This window comes from Erithacus rubecula, assembly GCF_903797595.1.
Source record: "Erithacus rubecula genome assembly, chromosome: 5".
NCBI classification, from domain to species: domain Eukaryota; kingdom Metazoa; phylum Chordata; class Aves; order Passeriformes; family Muscicapidae; genus Erithacus; species Erithacus rubecula.
In genome coordinates, this window is record NC_136687.1 from 33,100,607 (window position 1) to 33,127,607 (window position 27,001).

The 27,001-nt window shown below is 36.1% G+C and overlaps 1 protein-coding gene across 1 annotated transcript in view; it reads left to right on the forward strand.

The window, feature by feature from the left end:
- VEGFC (vascular endothelial growth factor C) overlaps window positions 1-25,885 on the forward strand; it is a 68,687-nt gene extending 42,802 nt beyond the window's left edge. The window contains 6 exon segments of the mRNA XM_079307468.1: window positions 8,856-9,069; window positions 11,072-11,262; window positions 17,478-17,629; window positions 20,165-20,274; window positions 20,503-20,833; window positions 25,354-25,885. Coding sequence (XP_079163594.1) covers window positions 8,856-9,069; window positions 11,072-11,262; window positions 17,478-17,629; window positions 20,165-20,274; window positions 20,503-20,833; window positions 25,354-25,468 — 1,113 coding nt within the window. The 3' untranslated portion in view covers window positions 25,469-25,885.
- Window positions 25,886-27,001: the final 1,116 nt, after the last annotated feature.

The following is a 27,001-nucleotide window of genomic DNA, read 5'->3' on the forward strand; positions in this document are numbered from 1 at the left end:
TTGTTTTTGCCTGGATTAGCAAAAATCCTTTACATAAAATATTTAAGTTATAGCTGGGTAATAAAAATAGAAGTTTTTTCTGGTATTTTTTTTACTAATGAAATCTCACAATTTAATACCTTAGTTTTCAAAACCCATCTGATATGTTAGTCTGTTGTGTTACTTTAGCTTATTCAATAGACCTGTGTCAAATAATCTGAAAAAACGTGATGCTAAATAGCATAAACAGATAATAATTTAATTTTAATGGCATATGCTTAGAAACCCTAAAATCTAATAAAATGTACAGGTTTCTGAGGCCCTTTATGTGCTTCCTCTTTCACACATACAAAACCTGTTTGTAATAATTTAAAACTAGGATTTTGTAAATAGAATTACTGTGTTAAAACTTGCTCATTTTTCTTTAGTTTTTTGTTGAATTTTAAGTAGTGTATGGTGTTTATGGTTGGAATATTTTTTTAAATAGTGACAAAGTAGGTGGTCTTGTAATTAATATTCCTGTGCAGATCTGTAAACTGTGCAAGATTTGTTTAACAAAACAGAAATCATGTCCTTCCAGATTAAGACATTTGTTTAGGAATAAAGTTCAAGTTTGTCTTTGAAATTCAATGATCTAGTTTCATGGCCTGTGAAATTATTTGTTTTATGAACCATTTTAAAAGTATAACTAATTCAAGAAATTTCGATGGCCTGTTGCTAAATATTTAGACCCTGGATTAATTATATTTGCTCACTGTTTCAAATAGTGATTTAAAAAACTTGGTGAAAAGGAAAGTTACTTAATAGTGAGAGAAATTATTCAATAATGATAAGGCATAATGTGTTCATGTAATCTTTCCCTCTTATAAATGACTACATTTCCAAAAATTCAAGAAGAAGCAAAGGTGTTAAATGGAAAACTGAATAGTGTCATCACAGTGAGAACCTATGTGTTCAGCATAACTCAGAAATGTTCCTACAAATGTGAAATTTACTATTCCTGCCCTTAGTGAAACTTTCTTTTATGAAAGATTGACCTGTAGAATAGAAAACATGCCATAAAAACTATCCACTGCCTTCTTGAAGCCAGTCCCTTGGCACACATAGTCAGAACTCCTCTCACTGAGTAGGGTCTGGGATGTGGCACAGGGATTGCTCAAGCAGTGTCTCATAATTTGCTGGCATTCAAATTAAAACAAAGGAGCTGCCTTTTACCTCTCCACATAGTAACTCTGAATTTGATACTGAGAGTTTTTGGTTCTCACTGCCAGTGTTACGCTTGCTCAAGTGATGGCAGCTCATTGCAGTGCTACCATGTTAATAATTTTCTTCAAAAAAAGACTGATTTTTTTTTTTTTGGACAAAGCTAATGGTAGTTGTTAATAAAAGTAATGCCAGTGAAAGCTAAGTAAAGACTGAGAATAAGCAACCTTCTTTCAAAAGCCTGATAGTTTATTCTTTTTTACTGATTTTGATGGGATACATGTGACTGCTGAAAGGAAAACAAGAGGTTGCAGGGTGTTTTGAAAAAATAGCAATATTCAGACCATATTAAAAAACAAGCTTCACTGGCATTTTATCTTTTTCTGGGAGAATAAGATTTTTTTAATAAGGAGGATTTCTAGTAGGAGAGCAAGTTTTCCTTTTCAGGATCGTATGCTTTGCTTTTCTGGATGTTCATTAAAAATTGCTTAAAAGCATTCAAAATGAACATAGTGTTTTTATAATGTGTCAAATTCTGCAGGACTGCCATGTGACAGCAGCCCAGATGTCTTGCAGGCATCTTGCACACGCAATCAGCCCCAGAGCCCTGCTGGCTGCACAGAGCCCTGGCATTCTCATTCTGTTAGCTGTCTCCTTTCTGGCAGGGCTCTGTGTCTGCTAAGCACCTTGATATCCCAGCAGTCATCACAGTGTTGTTCTTTATTTTCACTTTACAAATGTTTTTTACTTACAAAGGGCTTCCCCTTTCTTCTAGTCATGCATCTGGTCCTCATGGTGATCCACACATTTGTCACCACTGGTCACTGGGGCTGCTGATGAGCAAGAAAACAATACATAGATCTCATCTGGTACAGATTGCTGTGCCTGATGTCTCCAAGATTTAATCAGATGTAAGCCTTTCAGCAGCAATAATCCAAATCCTTATTGATTCCAAATCTATCTGTAATGCTAGCTGGAAGCTTCAGTACAAGCCTTTGAATCAATTAAACAATCCAGATGCAGCTGCACTTAGACAGCAAATGGTTATCCTATGTATTCGCAGCCTTTGACCTTTTTGTGGGCTTATCCAGTGAAAGCTCCTGAATAGTGAATTAAGTCTATTGATAATAGGTTTGATTTTTGTATTTTATTTTTCAATTACAATTTGCTATACTCCTAGAAATAGTCTGCAGGGATTTAGGAACACTGAAGACTGCTTTGGAACAATGTGGATTTTAAAGATTATGCTGAAGTGTGTGAGAACAAAACCTTTCCTGTTACTATAATCTAGTTGTGAAATTGCTTCCAAAAAAAGTCTAGCTAAGGTGCCACAAATCCTTGTTCTGAAAACTGCTCTCTGTTATAATCAGAAATGGTATTAATTGCCTGAGTTTGTAGTAACCTGTGAGAACTGGCTGTCCAAAATAAGTTTCTAAAGCAATCACACAGCAGCCTACAGAGTTGCTCTAGGAAGCAACTAGAGTTTTTTTCTTTTCTCTCCACTTCCCAGGGAACTCAAACTCAGTTTTTAAAAAAGGGTGTTTTCATAAGTAATTGCCATTGAATATATGAAAGTACTGGCATTTTTTTAGTGAAGGTTGAGAACCACTGAGGAATGCAGGTACTTGAAGAATAAGTACCAGCCAAGAAGCATGTTTCAGAACCTCAAGAGCAGCAGCTAAATGTTGTTTCACTAAAGGACTTAATGTAAGTACCTTTGTGCAAATCTGTTCACCTAGATATATATTCTAGTATTGTCTAAGAATACCTAAATAAAATAATGCCATAAAAATGCTGACATGCATAAAATTTAATTTCCCTTAACATGGATATTTTACATTGCCTACTAACTCAGCTTAAATTCCTGTGTTTATAAACAGGAGGAGCACTATTAAATAGTAGAAGCCTAGGATGATTTTCTAGCAATTTATGCATCTTCCTATCAAAAAATGGTCAGAATAAGAGAAAACAGACATGATATATAATATAGAGGTGAAACTTCTGTAGTCTTAAGTTTATCCTTATGGCAAATATAATTTTCTTCCTTCTTAGCAAATTCTTTTGAATTTCTTTCCAAACTCATTTAGTTTTCCTTTCCTGTGTAGTTTGTACATTCTCTCCCCTCACACCTACTATTTATGTTTTCTTTCCCTGATGTTATTCTTAGTATTTAAAATGCCATAGTGGATAGAAGTCACTTAAAACAATCTGAACTGTATTATGCTTTATTTATTTATTTTGTACTTTGATTCCTACTTTTTATGTTTGCCTGATGTGCTTTGTGAGCTCTTTGGAGCAGAGACTGATTCTAATCTCTCTGGAGTTGTCATGATGTTTTGATTTACTTCATATTAACTGCAGTGGTCTTTCTACTTATTTGAAGTGATGTGAAATGAAATTTATGTTTGCTGTTACTGTTTGGCTTCTGTTTTGTTACTGTATTAAATGGTAACTTAAAAATTTGCAGATACAGTCGTCCAAGTTTGCTGGGGACAAATTAGTGCATGGGAGATGGAAAACAGGGGTTTTTTAGCAAGATCATAGAAGTGGGCATAAAAGTTGAATTTAATTCTCAGCTATAGCTATGACTTTTAATTGGAATATCTTCTTTTTTTTTTTAAACTGGCTTAAACTTCTAAAAAAGCTAGCACTGAAATACATGAAAATTGCTATAAATTATTATGCAAGTGAAGTGTTTATAAATACTTTTCTCTTGCAATATTTTCATTTGGTTGCAAGTAATTTCAACATTCAAATTTAAATACTTGATTTAAATCCATTTCAGTTGATCAATAAATACAGAATACAACTATCTTAAAATGGAGGGGTTTATAGTCAACATTTTCCTATTAAGAAGTGTCCACAAAATCCTTGAAAATGAAATGAGCTGACAAGTGTAGTCAGAACAGATACATAAGGTACTGTTATAGCATATTGCACCATCAATTATGTGTCAAGCATGCTGCCAAATATTAAGTGTTCTGACCTCTGTTATTAATAATAGAGGCAAACACTGGGGACATGTGGAAGATAAGTAGTGTAATGCATGGAAAATCTATTATACATTTGACTTTGTTAATAGATATAGAGCCTATTTGGTATACTGCCCTTTCACTTGCAAGCCATAATTTTACAAAAAACTGGACATACCATGCAAGGGAAAGCCACATTGTGAAAAACATACTTTGGTAGAACAAAATGTTCTGAAGTTAAGTAAATAATAGCAGGAGAGCACTTGTCATCAAACTTTACACCTTAATTTACATGTATTTGTCCTTTCTCATGAGAAACATGAAATTAATGAAATGGAAAAGTGTATCTTTATTGTATTCTCCATTCATACCTGTATTATTAGGTAATTTTTTTGCTTAATATCACGTATCATTTTGTAGGGTTTGGCTAGTCAAAGATTTAATCAGTGTCATTCTCTAGAATATACCTTCTAGCATTTTTAGGTGTTCAGGACAACAGTGATAATAGGTAAAAATGACAAAAAGATAGTAGAATGGTCGACCAGAGGATGGAGATAAACACTTATGAAGGGAATGGTGGTGGTTAAAAAAAACAGTTCAAACCCCAATACTTTAACAGACTTGAAAATGCCAAGAATATGGAAAGCATGGGATAGAGAACTCATTCCTGTGCAATCGTTCTTGGCACTATTTCCTGCTTCCTTCTTAATGTAGAACATAGATCCCAGAATGCATTACCAGTAAAACATTAAGCAGTTGGTCCACGATTTCATCAGGAGCACCCTGTAAATATGAAAATCATCTTGTCTGCCTAAATTTATCAAAAAGCTTTGTTCAGTCCTAAAAGTCATAGGATCTCTCTTATTACAACCTGTGCTAATGTACTATTACATTTTTTCCCCCCTCCCTTTGAACTTAACATTTGGGAATAGCTAGCTTAGTGAGAGTAATTGCAGCTATAGTCATATTTCTTTCTGAATTTCACCAATCTGCAATTGCATAAGAAGAATGAAAAGTGAGAGCTCCTCTGATCTCTGGTACATTTTTGTTGCTGTTACTTTCTTTGTGTTGTCACATATTCTAAAAATGTGTTTAAGTCTCAAAATAGTTTTGCAATGGAAACCCAGCATCCTATGCTGCAAGCCAATGTGTAATTAAAAAAAGAGCAAAGAATAAAAGATACAGACCAGGACAGTATATTTTTGTGAAATTACCAAAATTTGCACAAAATAAAAAATGTTGCCAGACTGTTATTATATTTACAAAAGTAGATTCATTCTTCCCTTAAAAATTAGGAAATGATCCTTAATGATCTGATGTCTATCCTGTATTCAGGACACATTCTTGTAATCATCCAGAACTTAGGATTTCATTTGATGCTCATGTCAACAAGATGTTTGGCTGTTCTACAAAATTAAATCACAAGTTCCTTAAACAAATGTTCCTCTAAACTGTTTTTCACAGATGAGAGCAATTTGCTGCAGTTAAAAAATGCAGAGATGTACAGGAAGAGACTGTTGATCTGTATCTCAAGATAACACTGTAAGCATATTGAAAAATCAACATATATTTTCTTTTTTTGATTCTCTAACTCTGGGCACTAGGTGTACTGTATTTAGTACAGATATATCAATTTCCTTCTCCTTTTCTTTCTAAATTGGAAGAGAACAAAAGTCCTCTAGTGATCAAATTGTTTGAAGCTATCTTTACAAGCAAATAGCTTATTAAGCTAAGCAGAAAATACTTCAGATGCAATAATGTTAATTTTTTTTAAGTAATTTTATATATCTGCTCCAGAAATTGTTTTCTTTTTGTTTATATTGAGTATTCAGAGAATCGAAGAATAAGCTGAGTTGGAAGGGACCCATCAGGGTCATCAAGTCCAACTCCTGGCTCTGCACACAGCAGCCCCAAGAGTCACATCATGTGCCTGAGAGCATTGCTCAAACATTCAAACTCAGACAGGCTTGGTGCTGTGACCACTTCCCTGGGGAGCATGTTCCAGTGCCCAGCCACCCTCTGGGTGAAGAACCTTTTCCTGAGAGCCAAACTAAATCTCCCCCAGTCAGCTTCCTGCCATTTCCTCAAATACTGTCACTGGTCTTGCAATGAGATCAATGTCTGCCCCTCTGCTTCCCCTCGTGAGGATGTTGAAAACCACCATGAGGTCTCTCCTCGTTTTCCTTTAGACTGAACAAACCAAGTGCTCTCAGTCACTTCAGATTCTTCACTGACCTTCTGTCCAGTGCAGGACAATCCCCTCCCTTGCCTGGCTGGTGATGCTGTGCCTGATGCCCCCTAGGACATGGGTGGCCCTCCTGGCTGCCAGGACACTGCTGAATCAGGTTCAACCTGCCATCAACCAGGACCCCCAGGTCCCTTTCCATTGCACTGGTCCCCCTCTGCTTCCTTAATCTATAAAGTGGAATTAATCAGCATGCATGATTTCTAACAATTTCACTTTCCTGCTCCATGCCTGGCTTCTTATCAACAAAGTAATATTGAGTTTTATTATTTATTTTCCTGAAGCTCTAGGCCTGTACTTTGAATACCTGCAACAGCAACAGTCAATGTTTTATCTACTGTGGGCTGTACAGTCTTTTTAAAGATTCATCAAAAGTGACAAAGCTTTGGTTGAATTCTCTTATCTTCCTAGAATCAGCCACTGGATGGCTAAGCACAGGCTTTATTCCTGTGCCTTTTACATAACAGACTGGCTTCCAGCCTTGACAGGGCACACAGGCTGTGCCATGCATATTCCATCACGTGGTGGAACACACACATCCGCAGCGCTGGCATTGTGCTGGTGCAGCAACTCGCTTCCCATTGCTCAGGGGCCATGTGCTGCAGCACCCTCAGGGTGCAGTTTGCCAGGAGTGAGGCTTCTCAAACCCTGCACTTCTCACCTCTCAGGTGGTGCAAGCAGCAAGTAGCTAAGTTAGTTGTTCCTTAAGCTTGGATTTTTGACTGTGACCCGCTGATTGAAATGATGAGTGGCATTCTGCAAGGAGAGCAGGGGTGAGGGAGAGTGAAATTCTTTGTGTTGCCATTAAATTTGAAGGCAAAGCTCTCAGAAACTGCTTGAGGGATGGCTTGGGTCAGGGATGGCCCTTCTTATGGTGGCAAGGAAAGATGTGCAGACCTGCATGGACACATTTCTGAGACAACATGTTGGTTGTTGAAACCTCCCTGAACAAAGTCATCTGCAAGGACACTGTGGTTAACGAGGCTTCAGTGAAAACATTTTTTTTTAATTCATAACACTTTATCAAATAAAATGAATTTAAAATTGGCATGAGAGTAATAGAATCACAGAATAGCCTGAGTTGGAAGGGATCTTAAAGATCATCTAACTCCAGGTCCCCTGCCATGGACAGGTGCATCTTTTGCTACAACAGGTTGCTCAGAGCTACATCTAACCTGCCCTTGAACAATTCCAGTGATAAGACATCCACAATTTCTCTGGGTTACCTGTTCCAGTGCCTCATCCCCTTCACAGTTATATATATAACTGTATTTACAGAAATTAATTCTGTGGATTTGCCCTATCCTGAGATGTTTCTGCTGTATTTGACGCAGGATGAAGGAGTAGATGCAACCATACCAGCCATTTTATACCCTCATAGTTGTTTGTGAGACAAGAAGCAGTTTTGATTTGGGTGGGCAAGTTCTGAACTACCTATTTTATCTTGCAGTGATCAAAATCATTGAACTGAAAGAGTTTCTTTTTTGTTAGTAGGAGAGTTGGATAAGAAATTGTAAAGTTCAATTCATATAGTTTTGTATTTCTGCATTTAGATGTGTTTTACACTCTTACAGCCTGGTGGGGTTTTTTTGTGTAGAACAAGAGTTTTGTAGTAAACTGTAGAGAGTCTCCAGCCAGTTGATGCATTTTGTACAAAGTGTTCGTCTATATTTTGTGTCTCATACTGCCATCTAAGGGCCATGTGGGCTGAGAAAGTGACTAAAGGTTCTTTGCTACTCTTCTTTTTCCATACTGCCCTTCCCTTTGGGAAGCCAACAGTTCATGGATAAGAAAGGTGGGCAGGGGATAAACACCAGTGTTTTGATGTTTCATCTAAGAGAAACAGAGGAATCTTCCTGATAAGCAATAAACTGGAATGTAAATCCCAGTTATTTATAAAACTGCAGTTGCACTGAGTTTGTGTAAAGACCAGAGACTAAGAAAATAAGATTTCAGGATTTGAGGCTTTGTTTGTTTGGGTTTTTTTAACTGGTTTCGCATTTCTTGGTGTTTTGATTTTTTTGGGGGCTAAGGGAAAAGAGGAAGAAGCTGGTGTTACTTTAGGAGTATATGATATTAAATAACATGAACGCAATTTAAATATTTTGGGGTTTAAGCATTCAAAATTTTATCACAAAAATTTATCTTTCCAGAATAAAAATGCATTTTTTAAAAATAATTTGCAAACAGTATTTGTATAGTCTTAATTCTATAGCTCCTTTCTCACACAGATATTTTGAACAACAAGGGTGGTAAAGAAGTAGTGGAAGAAGCAAAACGTTTGTTATATTTATTATGTTATTTGTCAATATAATAACATTGGCATTGACTGACAGAAGGAAATTTTTATAATGAAGACCCCTTTATTTTACAATGTATGAGTTACTTTTCAGGCTAGTTTCCAGCAAACCATGTGTGCTGAAGAAAATAATTAATCTTGCATGTTCCTTTGGCAGGCTCATGGAAGCAAAGACCTGGAAGAGCAGTTGCGTTCTGTGTCCAGTGTGGATGAACTGATGACAGTGCTTTACCCAGAATACTGGAAAATGTTCAAATGCCAGCTGAGGAGAGGAGGCTGGCAGCACAACAGGGAACACTCCAGCTTTGACACAAGATCAGATGATTCCCTGAAATTTGCTGCTGCACACTATAATGCAGAGATCCTGAAAAGTAAGTACAGAACACAATCCATGTTTCAACACACAATAAATGAAAATCTGAAGGTTTTTCAGTTGTGTCAAAAGTATTTTAAAAGCTGAGCATTGTCAGTAAGCCAATCTCAGCAGTTTGATGGGTGGGATGTGTTTTCTATAATATAAAATCTTTGATAGTCAGCCTTTCATAATGAAACATCACTCTGCAGACATATTTTAGGTATGTCCATTGTAAGAAAGTGCTTTCTCAGCTCAGTAGAGAAAGTGAAGTGCTTGTCTTCAAGCATAAAGAATCCTGTTTTGTAGAGGCTGTAAAAATTTTTCAGAAAGCAGAGAGGATGCTAATAGTTGGACTCATTGAACTATTTCTTCTCATTCTTTGCAATTGCATCGTGTCTGGTAATGCTTTCTTCTCTTAGGCATTATGGCTTTGGAACACCAAATCATCCACTTGTAACTTTTTCATGTTACAGGAGAGTAGTTATTGTGAAGTTGTGATAAAACAAGCAAAGCAGTTTTCAAACTAATGTGTTTAAATACTTTATAGTGTTTCAGATAGATTGGATGAAAATATATTAACTTACATTTTAAGCAAGTGCTTGTAGGCAGAGAAATGAAGGATTTATAGCAGGAGGTGTATTTTTTATATGATATTGGAAATCATGTACCTTAATGGAGAGTTTAAAGTGCAAAATTTCCATTTTTGTTGAATAGCTTACCAAAATCTAGTGCCAAAAGGGAATAAAGGGACCTGTACAGCTTCAAGTCTTGAGGCTCTTTAGTGTAAGATTATATTTAGTAAAATACTCTAAAACATGATGCAAAGTCTTTGCCCAAATTTCTGTGGATAATCTGGGCACAAAAATCATCAATCAGGTTAAATCACACGCTGTACATAATTGTAAGCTTTTAAGTAAGCTTTTAGTAAGCTTTTGCTTTAAACTATACCCTTCTAGTTAACAAACTAAACACGTATTTAAATTAATTTCACATTAAGTGTATAAAATTTAGCAATTCTAATATATTATATCCAAGGGAAGTACTGTATGGGGCTGGTTAAAATTACTTTGCAGAAGTGAGCAGTACTAAAGTGAAGAATTTACTCAGGATGAGACTTGCCCCAGGTGAAGAGAGGACATGTGCAGCTTTAGCTGCTGGCCAGCAGTTTGAGAGAGCTGATTCTGCCCCTCCCTCTGCTGAAGTGGGACCCATCAGCAGTATGGTGTCCTCAGTATTCACCTAACCCAACACAAGAAGGATGTGGACCTGTTGGAGCAGGTCCAGAAGAGGGCTGTGAGGATGTTCAGAGGGCTGGAGCACCTCCTCTATGAAGATGGGCTGAGAGAGCTGTGGCTGCTCAGCCTGGAGAAGAGAAAACTCCCAGGAGTTCTTCTAGCAGCCTTCCAGAACCTAAAGGGGGTCTGTAATGAAGATGAGAAGAGATGTTTTAGCAGGTCCTGTTGTGATACAACAGGGGTGATAATTTTGAACTAAAGAAAGTAGATTCACACTAGAGAAAGAGAAGACTTTTTTTTTTTTTTACTATAAGGATGGTGAATTACTGGAACAGGTTGACAAGTGAGGTGGTAAATGCCCCATCCCTGGAAACATTAAACGTCATTCAGGTTTGAATGGGGCTCTGAGCAACCTGATCTGCTTGAAGATGCCCTTGCTCATTACAAGGGGGTTGGACTAGGTGAGAGGTGACCTTTATAAGTCACCTTTCCAACACCAGCCAGGCTGTGATTCTGTGCTTTAAGGTCTCCCCCGCTTTTTAGGTCCCCTTTTAGCTCCACTATGAGTTATTTTGTCTACTCCCTGGTGATATGTCTTGTCCCTGTGAAGAAGAAAAATCAGCTAGAAGGTAACATAGATGTGTGTTTCACTGACTAAAGGGTGTGACTCTAGAAATTCAGATTCTGGTTTTGAAGTTTAAAAAGGAATCCTGATTTACTGCGGGATACTTTTGATTTTAAGCAGTTACTTTATAACATATGAAATTCCCTGTAACTTGGCAGGTATTGATACTGAATGGAGAAAAACTCAGTGCATGCCACGTGAAGTGTGTGTGGATGTGGGAAAAGAGTTTGGAGCAACTACAAACACCTTCTTTAAACCCCCATGTGTATCCATCTACAGATGTGGAGGTTGCTGCAATAGTGAAGGACTTCAGTGTATGAATATCAGCACAAATTACATCAGCAAGACAGTAAGTTCTCACTCTTTTATTACAGTTCATGTACTTCTTGCAAATACATTTATGTTCATGCTTATTTTAAACCTTCTTATTGCTGCTATGACAAAGGAAATAGTCCATTCCAAAATACACAGGAAAAACAGCCGAAGACACTACTGCCTGGGAAAAAAATGCTTAGCACTCTTTTCCCCAAAATATTTTTATTTTTCAGGGGAAAACATAAATTATGATGTCCCATTCTCAATTTTGAGATTATCCATGAAACTTAATTCTCTTTTATTTTTTTTTTCATCTACCTTATGCCTGCATGGGGCAAGCACTCCATGGAAAACTATCCTGTAATTTTATTAGTGTAGATTGCTGTAGGACTTGTGAAGAAAGGATATAAGGCCTTTTAGGAAGGAGTGTTTTACTATATTAAGAAACATTAGCATTATATATCTATTTGTTTTGTTGTAATACATCTTCCAGGTGTGTGTGCAGGTTTGTTCTCCAAGTTCAGGGTTAGTGATCAGGTAGGAGTATGCAGAGATCATGCACTGAGCCTGTGAGCTGCCTTTAAAGCAGCATATACTACATTATTCTAAGTAGCTGCAGGAATTATCACAATTATCTTTCAACATTTCCCTCAAAAATCTTGAGAAAATAGTCATACTTAAAAGCATTTTCTAGGATGCTTTCCTGTTTTTATATTATTTGGTAGGGTTTTGTTGGTTGTAGGCTTTTTACTTCTTAGTGTAAAGCTTGCTTCCTTTTTCAAGAGCACTCATGTATCTGAAGATACAGTACATATTTATAATGAAGACCAAAAACTGCATAACCTGTTATAAAATTGAAGCCCTTAGAAATGTTACTCCTTTATCCTGAAACTTTGTAGTGTTCTGAGCCTTTTTTGGGAGGAATTAGGGAAAGAGAATGTAAAAAAAAAAAAAAAAAAAAAACAGCAAAACCTGCTAATTTTGTAGAGTGAATTTTCTGCCCTCATTTCTCATCAAGTCTGGTGTGTCTGAAATGGTAAATCCTTCCAAGAATTTTCAATCCTAAATTTAGGCTTCTGGTAAACAGCCAAACAGAACAGGACTAATGTAGCTCAAATAGCTTAAATGAGGACAACTACAGCACTGACTTTGTTCAAGCCTTACTGTTTTTCTCATTATTAGGAGAAACCATCATCTCAATTCCACTTGCTTGAAAGATGCAAATATAATTTTCATTTTAAAACTCAAGAAATGAGACTCTTTTTTTACCCCCACACATTGGTAAAGTTTAACTTACTAAAATAAAGGATTATCTCATCACAGAAAGAGCTGTTCCACATAACACAGGTTTCCTGGTTTTTGAGCACTGTGTCAGTTTTAGCTAAATAATCTTTCTCTCCATCTTACTGTTCACATCTATTGCGTGAAGTAATTTTTCACACAGAAAACGTTTAGCACTGAATTTCCTTTTGAAGTTCTTGGTGTTATTGGTGATGATATGATGTAGGAGTAGTTAAAGATTTGAGAGACTCTGAAAAAGAAAATGTTAAGGTTCTTATTAGAAAGAAGAGGCAATAACCCTGTTTTGTTTTCTTACTTATCCTGTAAAAGCAAGCAATTGTATCTATGAGTTTTCTGTCTTGCTTCTGATTTCCAGTTTTATCTGGTCCTTGACAAAATGCAGTTTAAAAAACATGTTAATAAAGGAATAGACCTATAGATGTATTTCTTCATCTGTCACCATCTCAAATTTTTAAAAATTATCTGACCACAGTTTACCCCATATCAGATGAGAATTAGAATGAAAAAAAAGTATTGGATTCAAGACCTTCTGTGGAATTCAGGTATCCTACACACCTATTTTTACCACAGTTTCTCTTATTTCCTGAAAGAAATGAGAACAAATAGTTTTCTTGTAATTCACCAATTTTTAGCTTTAGTTTTTGTGCATAAACTCAGTTAGAAAACTTCATACTGTTCACTCTGCAGAAAAAGTGCTTAATGGAAAATTCAGCTGGAGCTCTTACTGTGAGGGCAAGCTCTAGCATTGGTTCCAGACAGTAAGATAAAGATTATATCAGCTCTCATCAAAATTAATTAAAAATAAAATAACTAAGCACAGAAATTATTTTTACCGGGGATGAATCATTGATTTCCAGGGAAGTGGACCAGGCCAGATGTTCCCAGATTGCTTTGTGGAATACAGTGGTGGTCCAGAGCAAGGTCAATAGTTTTCTAGTTCAGGCTGTGTTCCTCCTTTCTACCTACTAAACTTTATTGAGAGAAAAGTAGAAAAGTATTCTGCTTTGGTTTTAATGCCATTTTCCCCCAAACTTGCTAAGGGATGTTTATACTGCCAGGATTGAAATATGAGACAACTTCTTAATTAAGATAGGGTACAAGGTCTGTGACAACATTTGAAGACTCCCTAGACTAATTCACAAACTGCAGTAGATCCTCTCCTGTCTGCATTAGCCCGGTTTGTAAGTGGTGGCTTGGTTGGAAGTGTGACTGCTTGAGTTTTCATTTTGTGAGTGTTAGGGCTTTTTTTCTCCAATTTGTTATCAAACAGCTCTTCTCTGTTTCCATGGCACAAATAAATCAACAGTGGTTACAAAAATTGTGGAACTACCTGGTCCAGCCATAGCCTATCCCTCAGCACCCCTTTTTTATGTCCCACCTACAGGCACTTGCTCATAGGTTAAAGGGAAGCAGAGAGCAGATTTCAAAGAGCTGATTCACCCCATTCTCCCTCTTGGCTGTCAGGAAGGACATATTTTTGGCTTTTTTCAGATCACTTGTTGTAAAGGTCCTAAATCATCTCTTTTCACAGTTACAGTTATAGTGCCTCAAGGGAAAACATCTATCCAAGCAGATCAAAATTAGATTTAGAGGAGATTTTCTCACAGGAAACAAGTTAACAGCTTGAAGTTGTTTGCCCAGTTTGGGATGTACGTGGTGTTTTTTTCACAATTCAGACATATGCCACAAGTATATTTAGTTGTTTTCAACATTACCATTTTTTTACCTTATCCCATGCATTTTTCTGTTAGACTAATTATTGTAGTGATATAGTAAGTACTTTTAATAGTGGAAGATATATAAGTTCCAAATGTTTTTTGTTAATATTTCTGGGAAAAGAAAGGGATTAAAATAGAAAACTATAGAATAAGGAACTTAAGCATATTACATAAATATGAATTTATTATATCAAATGCCTGTTGTTATATCCCACATAGGCCTTGAAATAGTTTTTTGAGGAAGTTCAACAGTAAAATAATGATGTACCATTTCTCAAATAATTTATTTCATTGTTTTCAATATAGAGATGTTTAGTTTTGAAATCAGTCTTATGTCCTCAGTTTTAAAATCTCTCTAGACACACTGTACTGTGTTACACTGGTTATATTTGGCTGGCCTTACTGACACTTTAAAAAGTGCAAAGATCACAAGTGATGGAAACTTAGACTCAATCAATTTAAGGGAAACTTGCCAAAATAAACCACAGGCCATCAGAAGAACATGTAAATCTTGGGAAAAAAACATATATAAATCCTGCATTTGAAAAGTATATAGAATGATGGCCTTCCCACATAATAACAGTTTTGATATATTTCAGAAGTCAGTGAGCATAATAATAATTTTATCTGTGCTGGTACAATGCCTATTGGCACGTATGATGATAGTGCTGAATAAATTAATTTGGCCACTGCAGCAAAGAAATACATTGTATAAGAACCTCAGTTTTCCTGGTAAGTATGCTATGAAGTCCTTCTAGTTAAAGAAGAAGCCATCAAGGCCATGGATCAAAATTACATGCCTGTTGGGGCTTTGAGTAACCTGGTCTAGTGAAAGGTGTCCCTGCCCACGGCAGAGGGGCTCTAATTAGATGATCTCTATGATTCTAAGGATCACTGAGAAGGAATATATGGAAAATTGCTTTCTCAGGATTTCTGATGGTGCTTTTTGCAACACATTCAGAGATTCCCATCTTCTGTTAGATTCTTTTCTTTTTACTAAGTTTGAAATCATATTAAGTTCAAGCTGTGGACTGTATTTGCAAGAGAAACCCTAGAAACAGTGTGAAAGACTGCAAGACCTGCCAACTGGCTTTCTGTGATAAAATAGCCTTAGACTTGCTGGATGGCAGGTGTTGAATTCTTATTAAATGCATTAATTATTTATGGCTTTCAATTTTTCTTCAGTTACATAGAGCTTCTGTTAGTATGTGCTGTACTCTGAGATTAACAATGTGTTACTGATGTATGTTTACAATTAGCAGCTCCTCTGGAAGAGGACAGAGCTTTGTGGTTATGTTTAGGGGAGTTTAGGGGCTTTTTTTTTTTTGTGTTATGTATATATTACTCTTTAGTTATTCAATCACTTACTGCTTCTGTTGTTGCTTCCCACTGGTTTCCTGACAATGCAGTGTTGGTGGCAAAAAGGTACAGGACAGCATGGGCAAGTCAAGTCTATGTTTTTCTTTTATTTGCCTCTGCCTGTAGCAATACCTGTAAATTACTGTTTTATTTATTATAACTGCTAACATTTTTCAGAGCAATGAAAGCTCTCCACTTTTTGAAGACTTCTCTACTGCTGTCAGATCTTATATTCTTCCGGGGACTGAAGTTCATTCATTGTAGTCTTTGGTTCTGAATATCTGTCTTTAGGTATTAGTACCTGAAGGAAAGGTCTTTTCCCTTTAGAGTGAGTTAGTCTGGGTTTTATTATAATTTAAAGTTGGAAAGGAAGAGAAGATTTGGGTTTCTAAGAAGGCAGTAAATCCAGTCTTTTAGAGAATGAGGGATCAAATAGAAATATAAGCCATTTGGTCTCCAAGAAGAATTACCCATTTGGGCAATGTGGGTACCAGCAACAGTAGCCATAGCCAACAATGGTGCCAGAAAAGAACTGAGAACCATCCTCATACATAGATGTTAAGAGGTATTTTTCATAGAAATATCCTTTCTGAGTATTGACATTTGGCTGTTAAATGTTGCCAGACATGCCCTATAATGACAGCAGATGTTGAGCTTATTGTTCTGTTAGATGAGGAAGGTGAGCAAAAAATAAATTGTAGATGCTATCAAAACCATGGCATTGCTTATGGTCAGGTTTTATATAATCTGAAATGTTTTACATAGATGAAGATTCAAACAGAATTTATGTATGTTGAGAGTTCATTCACTTGTTTCACTGAATAAACAGTAGCAGCTATGGGGTGATGTAAAATACATGACTATTAAGAGAATTTATTTGGACATACTGAAGGTAATTTGAGGAGGTCAAGGAAGCCTATATATAAACTACATTTATATTGTTTTACTAGACTTTTTTCTCAGTGCTCCACTGAAGTGCTGATGGAAATAGTTGTTAGCAATATTCATCTTCAAACTGATACCTTTCACAGCTCTAATGGAAGGATAAGTAAGATTAATTCACGTTCACCATCATTTTCATTATCATTACCTTGATGGATACATCTCAGCTGCTATTGTGAAATTTCTATCAGTGGTCTCCTGAAGCTGAATAGTACAGTTGGGCTGAGATCTACTTCTTTTAGGTGCTTTAGAAATGTAGCAATTGTCCTCTGCTGCCATCTCCAGTGGTCTGGTGTTGGCTATGCTTTGTTAGTTCATATACAGATTATTTTATCAGTAGTGAATATTTCTTAATACTTTGGGGAAAAAAACCAAAAACAAAGAATAGCTTAAGATATATTCTATCAAGACAGGCATATAACCTGCACAGGTACAAATACTAAAAATTTTAAAATGCAGTATGCTGTAGTTTAAATGTCATTCATCCAGAACTGGTTTGATCCAAGTCCACTACATTGATGTTTTACAAAAGTGTTTATAATTGTGCAACTGATGTATTAGAAGACTTTTTCTTTATATTATTCTTCAGCTTTTCAAAGCACCTTCCACATGTTTCATTTTTGATATTTTTTTAAGTGCTGCCAATTTGAAGTCATCTCCTCTAGAAAAATGAGTTCTTTGGACAGTTTCCTCTTGTATATTAAATGTTGTAGTAAGCAAACTGGCATGTAATTGGTTTTAACACTTAAAGTGTCAATTGTCACACCATAATTATTGTATTGATTTAGCACATAGTAATTATTTGGCAGTATGATGGAATGCTGGAAGACACCAAAAAATCTGAACCTAATCTCATGCTAGGTTTTTCGTGTGCCCTTGCATTAGTTTTATTTGTAAGAAGTTTTCTGCTTTGCTCTGCTGTTTGTAGCTGTTTGAGATCACGGTGCCCCTGTCCCACGGCCCCAAGCCTGTCACTGTCAGCTTTGCCAACCACACATCCTGCAGGTGCATGTCCAAGCTGGATGTCTACAGACAAGTGCACTCCATCATTCGGCGATCCTTGCCAGCAGCACAAGCTCAGTAAGTATGAGGCTCAACTCTCTTTTCACATCATGAGCAAGCCTATGTAATTCTGATTTAAAATGCAGATTTAAAATGCTGTTTTCACAGCCAGGATAGATAAACTATGCACATGAGTAGCAGAATGCCTTCTGCAAGAGAGCTGCCATTATTTTACAAAGAGAGAGTTTTACTAAATTAACATCACCATTTTACCCAGCAGATAAATTGCAGTAAGATCATTTAAAACTGAAGAATAACATGTCTGGGATTTGCTTGATGAAAAAGTTACAATCCAATTGAGACTTAAAGAAAACATCAGCAAAATCAATTTCTTTTTAAAAGAAAAACTAAAAATATTTTTGTAAATAATTAGGAGAAAACATTTTTCTCTCGATCTGTATTTTCATACTTTAAATGCTTTTTTTTAAAGGCTAGTTTTTTAGGGAGTCTTTAATTTACAAATCTTCTTTGACGTCTTCATATGCCAGAGGTGCATATAAAATAGAATGGAAGAGAAAAATAAAGTGTTAATTGGCATTCCACAGAAGTGGCATATTGATTTTTTGTGTGTGTGATTTTGAATGAAAAAATATCACAGAACAATCTGTCACCAGAAATCTGATTTTCAGTTATTATACCACTTGAAGATCTCCTTCCTTTAGAGGTCTGAGTGATGATTTTATGATGTGTAAATGTTTAGGAGGTCAAAAATACATAACAGGCTAACAGTTGCTTTGGGAAAGAATCAGTAACTAACTGGAATGAACTAACATTTTTAATAAGGGGAGTGAGTAGAACAAATTTCTCAGAAGTGTTAAGCATTTTCCTCAGTGGTTTAATTTAGTTTAAGTCTTGATGTTTTTTGACACATGTGTAAACATAGATTATATTATTTTTGAGTTTAATTTATTTAATTTGCTCATCAAAACATGGATCATAAACAGCGGCTTGGAAACCAGAGTCAGTAAGAAAGTCAAATTATGTTGACTCTCTCCAGCTCCTCAGTGTTTCTTAGTTAAGAGCAGCTGTAATGACCAGTGCAAGAGTTTCTTCTGGCCAGGAAAGAGCTTCCAGTAGTTGAGGGAGGTGAGAATACAGATACCAGACTTGCACCAGGACACACAGGTAGCTGCTTGTCCTGTGACTGAGGAATCACACTGCAACAGAGGTAAGACAACATAGTACTAGATCAGAATATATCAAGTTCTTTAAGTTTAGAATCTATGGCTTTGTGCAATAAAACAGGCAGGTGGGTTTGATTTTTTTGTTGTTGTTTGGTTTGATTTGGTTTGGGTGTTTTTAACAGAATGCAGTAATAGTCTGTAAATTATCTGTACTATTGCTCAAGCGGAATCGGAAGGCAGGCTAAAGGAAATGTATGCCAAGTGAGGCAGAGAGTGTGAGATCATTAGTGGGATGAAATCAGGAAACACCAGTTTGATGAAATGGGAGGCAAAGCAGGGTGGTGTTAAACCACAGCAGTCTTTTCAAGCTGAGTGATTTAGTGTGTTGAAGAGGAGTGGTCCACTTGAATGATGATCACAGAAGAATATCCCAGCACCTGCATTTTTCAATGTGTGAGTAATGGTGCTCAGGGGAATGAAAAGTGCATCAAATGTGTAATATAGGTGTTGTCTTAAAAGATTAGTTGGATTTTAGAAATGCTACAGAAACAATGAATAAATGACACAGCCCGGATACATGAAGTTAGGCTTGACTTGTTCAAAGATGTAATGTCAGCTGTGATGATAAAGAAATTGCAAGCAAGGAAGATGAGATAATACACATGAATATTCTCTCAGTGATTCACCAGATAGCTCAGTTCACTTCTTCTTTAAAAAGGCAACAGCTGCTCTTTGGATTTTTTGCTTTCTTTGGTACCACTACCTTGGCTGCAAACTGCAGCAGCAAAAGAGGACTAAAGTGTTAACTTGTTTACTGCTTTTATTTTTAATATGAAGAGGCATCACTGCTCAAGTCCAAATCTTTAGGTTCAAGAAGGCCGGACAGAGTGACTAATGAGACAAAGTGTCAGCTAATGGCACATAACTTTCACATAAAATGAAACAGAATCTGATAAAATTATTTTTTAAGTTTTGTCTACAGAATTCACTCAGAAACTATCATCCACTGTCTTTTGACATCTTAAATTTGAAAAAATTTTTTGCTTCAGGAAGTAACATGGAAAATTATGCCTGTTACCAAGCAGTGTTTGGCATGCAAAAGAATTTTTATACTCTTCAATATGAGGCATATGTTCTAGGTTTAGGTCTGTTTCCAAACAACATCAGCAAAGTACAAATATCAGCTTCTAGAAGTTGGAGCTAAAACTTGAGATATGAGAAGATTTCTTCAACAAATGATAGAAAATTTCTATAGTGGGGGGAACCTTCAGTAACAGATATGACAAGAATAAAAAATTAAATTATGAATGAGCTGATACTCTTAGATATTTGCAATGGAGAGCAAACAACAATCAATCAACAGCTAAAATAGAGGGGTTTTTTCTCCTTGAGTTATGGTAGTAAATCAATAGCATTTTTAATTTCACAGGTGTCATGTGGCAAACAAGACCTGTCCGAAAAATCATATTTGGAATAATCAAATTTGCAGATGTTTGTCACAGCATGATTTTGGCTTCTCTTCTCACCTTGGAGATTCTGGTAAGCAGCTTCCCTTAGAGCATGAAATGTCCTTTTAAAGACAAGAAGTTGTAGTAGGCATTTGTATCTTTTTCTGTATTGATGCTACTACTGGTTGTTGCCTGTCTTTCGACATATGCTTGTTTTTGAAACACCATCAAAGGTGTGGATTTGCTCATTTCCTCACATAAAAATAGAGAGTAGGCACAAAATTCTGGTACTAGTGCAACTTTTTTGCTGCTTTTCTAGACACATCTGAAGGATTCCACATTTGTGGACCTCACAAGGAGCTGGATGAAGAAACCTGCCAGTGTGTCTGCAAAGGAGGCGTGCGGCCCTCCAGCTGTGGAGCTCACAAGGAATTGGACAGGTCATCGTGTCAGTGCATGTGCAAAAACAAACTCATCCCTGCTTCCTGCGGCCCCAACAAGGAATTTGATGAGGAAAAGTGCCAGTGTGTATGTAGAAAGACCTGTCCTAGACATCAGCCACTAAATCCTGCAAAATGCGTCTGTGAATGTATAGAATCTCCCAATAAATGCTTCTTGAAAGGAAAAAGGTTCCATCACCAGACATGCAGGTAAAACCTCAGTTTTTATTTTCTTTATTGTGTTCAAGGTCTAAAATTTTGGGTTGTGACATTAGCAGTCTTGTTGAATTGTTTTGTAATCTTAAGTAAAAAGTAAGCCTATTTTCAATTCAGTTTTATCTTCTATGACTTCTGTAGTCTCTAACAGGAAGCTACTAGACATAATAAGTATTTTAAAGCACATTTAGTTTCCAGTATTCTTAAAAATACTTCCCAGAACTTTTCTTTCTTTTCCTTTTTTTCCTTAGTGAAAATGAACTCTTAAGTTCAAGCTCCCTGTATCTTTTTGTATTTAAAATCCCACTGTTTTTCTCTAAGAACTGAATATTGCAATTCAAGTAACTCAAATATTCAGATAAATCAAATATTTCTAGTTAGATTTCAGTGCTTTTAGGTGCTTTCATTGCATAACCAGCACACTTCTAGAGATGACATCTTTCATTTCCACCTCCTAAATTTTGGGATCATCTAGCTCTGGGTGATTTTTGTGAAAAGAAGACATACATAACTATAGATCAGACTGCCCACATTCACGATTTAAAATTTAGACAGGAAGAGAATTCTGCAATTTCTTTATATACCCCAGGACCTTTTCTTTACATGACTGCTACACCCATAGCATTAGGAGTCTATATATAAAAATGTGAATGGTTTTGGATTCTGAGAAACAAACAGTATTATTTTTGATTTGTGTATTATATGAGAAAAGTTTTCTCATAAAGTTCTCTTGTAAATTTCTTGAACTAATTTCTTAATTAAATTAAATATTGTAAAGTTTCCTAAACAATACCATTTGCAATGGAAAGATCACTTATTTCTAAGATGGAGAAGTATTTCTATTATATGAATGAAAAATTGCAATTTAGGCACTGCAAATGGAAAATAGAAAATTGGGATATTTAAATGTCTGTGGATGATGCTTATCAAAAATAAGCTTTATATAATATTTAAAATGCAATTAGTTGGATTAAATATATTGCTCTATATATACACACACATTTGTTCATCTCTAAAATGAAAAAATGTCAAATATAAGTAGTGACACTCCTGTTGAAATCGCTAAAATAAGGGAAAATATTATTAACTGGCATTACTTGTTTACCAGTATTTGGCCTTGTAGGTTGTTAGAAATATCAGAAATTATTTCTTCTCTAGAATTCAACTCACATCATTTCAATTTTACATTTGCAGAGGAAAAGCAATCAGTCTGGTTGCATAAGCTTTACATATTAGCAAAGCCTTTGTATTACACGTTTCACTTCCAGCAGTGATACAGATGTAAACCATCTACATTTTAAAAGAATATTCATAACTGAAGAAATCAGGCACTTAAGAAGCTTAGAAATACTATGATAAATATCTGATGTTGATTTCAATATCTCTGCTGATTTATAGACTTAGTATTTGAGGGAGGAAATTAAGTTCAGTCTTTCTCTGTGTAGTGATTGAGTATGATAAAGAGATTCAATCACTTTCTCACTTCCAAGGACAGTGTGATGTAGGATGCTTTTACCTTTTTTCTAAGCTGTTTTGCTTTTGTCTTTGAGTGCAGAAAGAAAGGTGTTTTTATATATATTGTTACTTTATATCTTTAGAACCGGTAGTCCTGTAGATGTTAGCACTGTCAAGGAAAGTAGAGGGGACAATCTCTCCTCCTTAAGAGAAGACTTACCATAGGTTTCTCACATTTTAGCTCTGTCCAGCACAAGCTGTCTCTGAAAGGAATAAAAATCCTGAAACATCCTTTTTATCTCTGAGAGATCCCTTGCTTATTTAAAACAGCATCAATTATGCAATTTAATTTATATAATAAAAATATAAAATATATTAATTATGCAAATTTATTAAGATAAAATAGAAGTACCTCTCTGTTATTTTTGTGCTAGACGTGTGAGCCCTAGAAATGAGCATAATCCTGTAGTCATGTCCTAGACAATGTCCTTGTCCTACAAGTAGTGCTTATAGCTTCTGATTCTGAAGCACTAATATTTTTAGGTACTAAAATGCCTCTGCCTCTAGTGTTATGCTGTGCTTCAGGTGGAAGAAATACAAAATCATCTACAAAGCGCAGGATGGGAAGGGGAAAAAAAGCTCTCAGCATGCTGCTTTTTAAGGTGATTATGCTGTTTATCAGCCCAAGAAGTAGCATTTCCACTTGTTTCATCTGTGGAGTTGTTAGACAGTGACAATCTGGGCATTCTGCACAGCAAAAATTCACAGTTATGGACTATAAAGAGAAAGTTTCTTTGCCCAGCACTGTGAATAGTGACTGAGCATCTGTCTGTCTTAGCTCCAGCATGCTCAGCTTATCCTCATTGAGACAGACCTCTGGGACATGAAACCACTCTGTAAACAGCATTCAGACCAAATCTCTTGAAAGACCTGGTCTATTGTTCAGCAGTTTCCTAAGGAAACCACATTTATGTAGTTACAATGACTCTGTTGCTATTCACCCTGTGCTACCACCTCCAAAATTTATTTTGGTCCATTTTGGCTGGGCCAGATAACTAGGAACTTCATCTGCTAAGCACTTTAGAGGAGGAGAGGGACTTTCTTGCTCAGTTAAAGTGTCCCAAATAAGGATAAGACTGAAGTAACCTGACCTTGACTGCTGCTGGACACAAACTCACATGGGAGAGGTGCTGTATAGCACTCCCAGCTGCAAGTTCACAAGGAGGCATGAATTCTAAGCAAATGAATTCCTCTTGCTTAATGTTTGCATGGCTGCTTTTCATTGTGTCCAGTCATAAGTGTGAGGAAGAGTTTGGCTTTGCCTCTTTTTCTTCTTACTTCATTTTGCTGTCATTCAGTACATGAAATGGTCTAAACTTTCATGGTAAGAACAGCAAAAAGGTGAGTTCAGTGCTTCATCCACTGCATCTCTGTGAATTACCTTTTTCCCAGAGCACACCTGCTGCTGCTTGCCTATTTGCTCACAATATTAGATCTTTTCACAAAGCTTTTTGTTGCCTTTACCACTATTTCCAAACTTTTGGAGGAATAGATCAATAATGCAGCTTTGAGAGATTGCCATGAGCTGCTTAAACTGTTTTCAAATATCTATTAAGTGACACAAAATAATGTTGCTCCCTTAATTACAGAGACCACAGTGGTGAACTAATCTATGATGAATGACATTGAAAACACTGAACATGATGTGACTAGTTAATAAATGTCCCATTTGCAGTCTTCCTCATTCCTTATCACTTTCTTCATAGCCAGGTCCATTGGATGAACTTCATGGTGTGAATTAATGTAACTGTAGTGCAGACCTCATATCATAAACAAATTATCACAAAGTAATAACTTAGTATCCAAAACAAGCACACAACATACTAACTTATTTGCAACAACAGTAAGAGTACCCACAAGCCCGAAACAAGAATTACCTCGGGAAGAAGGGAATGACATTGCACAATTTAGTGTGCTGTGCATATGTAAGTAAGAGTTATCATAAAAGATCATAATGTCAGTGTTTCACAAACAGGCACAAGTTATTTAAGTACAAGTTTCAAGTATAACTGTGCTGAAATTCAAGACATATACTTTTGTCTTTTGACCCATTGCCAGTGTCTGAAAAAATCACAGACTTGTACTTTGTCTCCATTATGCACCAGAAAGTATTTAGCATTGTTATTGTAAGGTTATTTTGGGTCAAGTTCTTGTTTTAATAGAAAAATTAAATAGGAAAAGGAAGGGTTCAGGGACAACCAGAGATACTATCTTTGTATAAGTTCTATTTTTCAGTCAAGGAATTGGTGAGGAAAATTTCTGCTGCTGCATAGGGAAATGTGATTTGTGTTTCAATGCTGTATTTCTTTTAACTTATTTTAATCAGGTGGACACTAATTCTGTTCTTTTTTCATTAAGATTTATCAGAAATGTGATAAATAGGATCTAATTTTTCTTTAGAATGCACACAGATGCAATATGAATGTAGATACATTCCCACTAGCTCGGAGACTGGCTCTGGGAATTTGCAACTTGAAAGGAGATATGTTCTCATTTTCAAGATCAGAGCCACAGTGAAAGATGTGTGGACAAACCTCTCTCAGGAAGTAGTCAATAAGAAGAGAAACAGTCCTGGGTAGGAGGATGATAGATTTGGTTATCACCTGATTCTGGATTGCCACCTCCAATTTGCAGCATGCAGTAGGTTATAACAAATCAATTTGAGTACAGAAATATATCCTATTTTCAAATTAAAACTTTGAAAAATACTGCTCAAGATTGGAATACGACTGCAACCAGCAGTGTGATAAAAAAGATCCTTGTGGTATGTGTTGCAAAAGAATAATTTCTCTTCAGTATCATTTGTTATTGTTTCACTGTTTTTTATGAGGAATGGTTCAACTGAAATTGTTGCAAGAACATAAAAAGTTAAAATATATGTAGCTGTAGGAACTAAATATTCCATTGAGAAGCAGCAATGTGAAGGCACACAGATTTCTGCTCCAGTTAAATATAAATGATTGCTTTATTAATGCTCACTTTTCTCCCCCTTTGCCTAGTTGTTACAGACCTCCGTGTACGGTGCGGACGAAACGCTGCGACGCTGGGTTTTACTTCAGCGAAGAAGTGTGCCGCTGTGTGCCTACATACTGGAAAAGACCACTCATGAATTAGCCACGACAGCACTACGTGCCACCTTGGTGTGCATTTTTCCATTAGAACAAAAGAACAGCAGAAACTTTGCTAATATTTGGAATTAAATGTTCACCAGAGACCCTGTGGGGCTTGCGGAGACAGACTCGTGCTTTTCTCAAGATGTGGAAAGCAAATGTAGAAAACAACTGGGGTTCATGTTTTGTAAAGAACTCAATAAGGACTTATTTTCTGTCAATGACCAAACAGCCTAGTTTTTCCTTCTTGTGATTTTTTTTTTTTTTTTTTTAAGAGATAATGACTATATAATTTATTTCCACTAAAACCATCGTGCAGCATTTCTGTTTATAGCAGTAACAATTGTTAAAGCTCACTGTGATCAATATTTTTATATCATGCAAAGTATGTTTAAAATAAAATGGAAATCGTATTATATAATGGTGAGAATGTTTAATCATCTGACTAAAAAAGTTACTCAAATTCAGCTCTATTTTCTGGATTCTTAACAGGGAAAGAAACAGTAAGGAGGAAGGCACTTTTATGAGGGAAGGTTGCAGACATTTTCCTGTACCTGTTGTGTTTGCCATTTGGAATAGAGTTATACAGAGGGTTTTGTGAGCCAATGGTATTTCTGTCTCTAGAATGAAAGTAGTAAAGAAGGTACAATTAATAACAAGGAGAACATTGGAGATTCTGTACATTGCCCAAGTATAAAGACTGTGTTTCAGGTGCAGCAGCAAATACTCACATTCCAATATACTCATCTCCTGTTTTATTTCTTGATGTCATTCCCAAGAAAAAGTATAAAATTATGTCTGTTTAAGGTTATTGGCATGAAAGGGGAAATACCAACACTACTTTTTATTTAGTGTTACAGGCTACAGCTAAATCTTTCAAAATGCTTTGATGTGCTTTACCATTACATAGTCAATCAGATCTCTTGATCTATGTGTACAGATGCAAATATATTTTGAAGGTGAAGATATATTCCAATGGGAACATGAAAGGACTTATACCAGTCTGCTGTGGATTGACACAGTCTCTACATTAAAAAAGTGTCTTTCAGAAAATGTGAAATCGAGCATCTACACTATTAAAACAAGGTGAGATTTTTCACTTGTATGGAAAGCACAGCCTATTCAAAATTAAAATATATCAGAAGCTGGATGGAAGTTCTTCACTTACAGAAACTTTGTTGGGTGCAGAGTGGAACAAGCAAAGCTGCAAAGCAAGATTTTTGTGGCAGGAATAGTCAGATCTGTAAAAAATAATTTTTCTGGCTCTAAGCAGCTGTTCTTAAAAGAGTTCTTAAGAAATAGTATTACATCCTAGAACTTTGGCCTGGAGAGGTTGCTTTTCTATCCATTGTATTTCAGAGTTCCTACAACTGAGTAAAAGTTCCTTCATCATGGTTTGAGGCAGTCTAACAGAGTAAGAGACACTTTGGGGTTTCACACTTCCCAATGTCTGCCTGCTGTACTGTGTTCTTTCTAAGAGCAGCTATTTATTATCCGAAGAGCATAACAGGGTGGAGTTTAGGCATGCAAATATTGA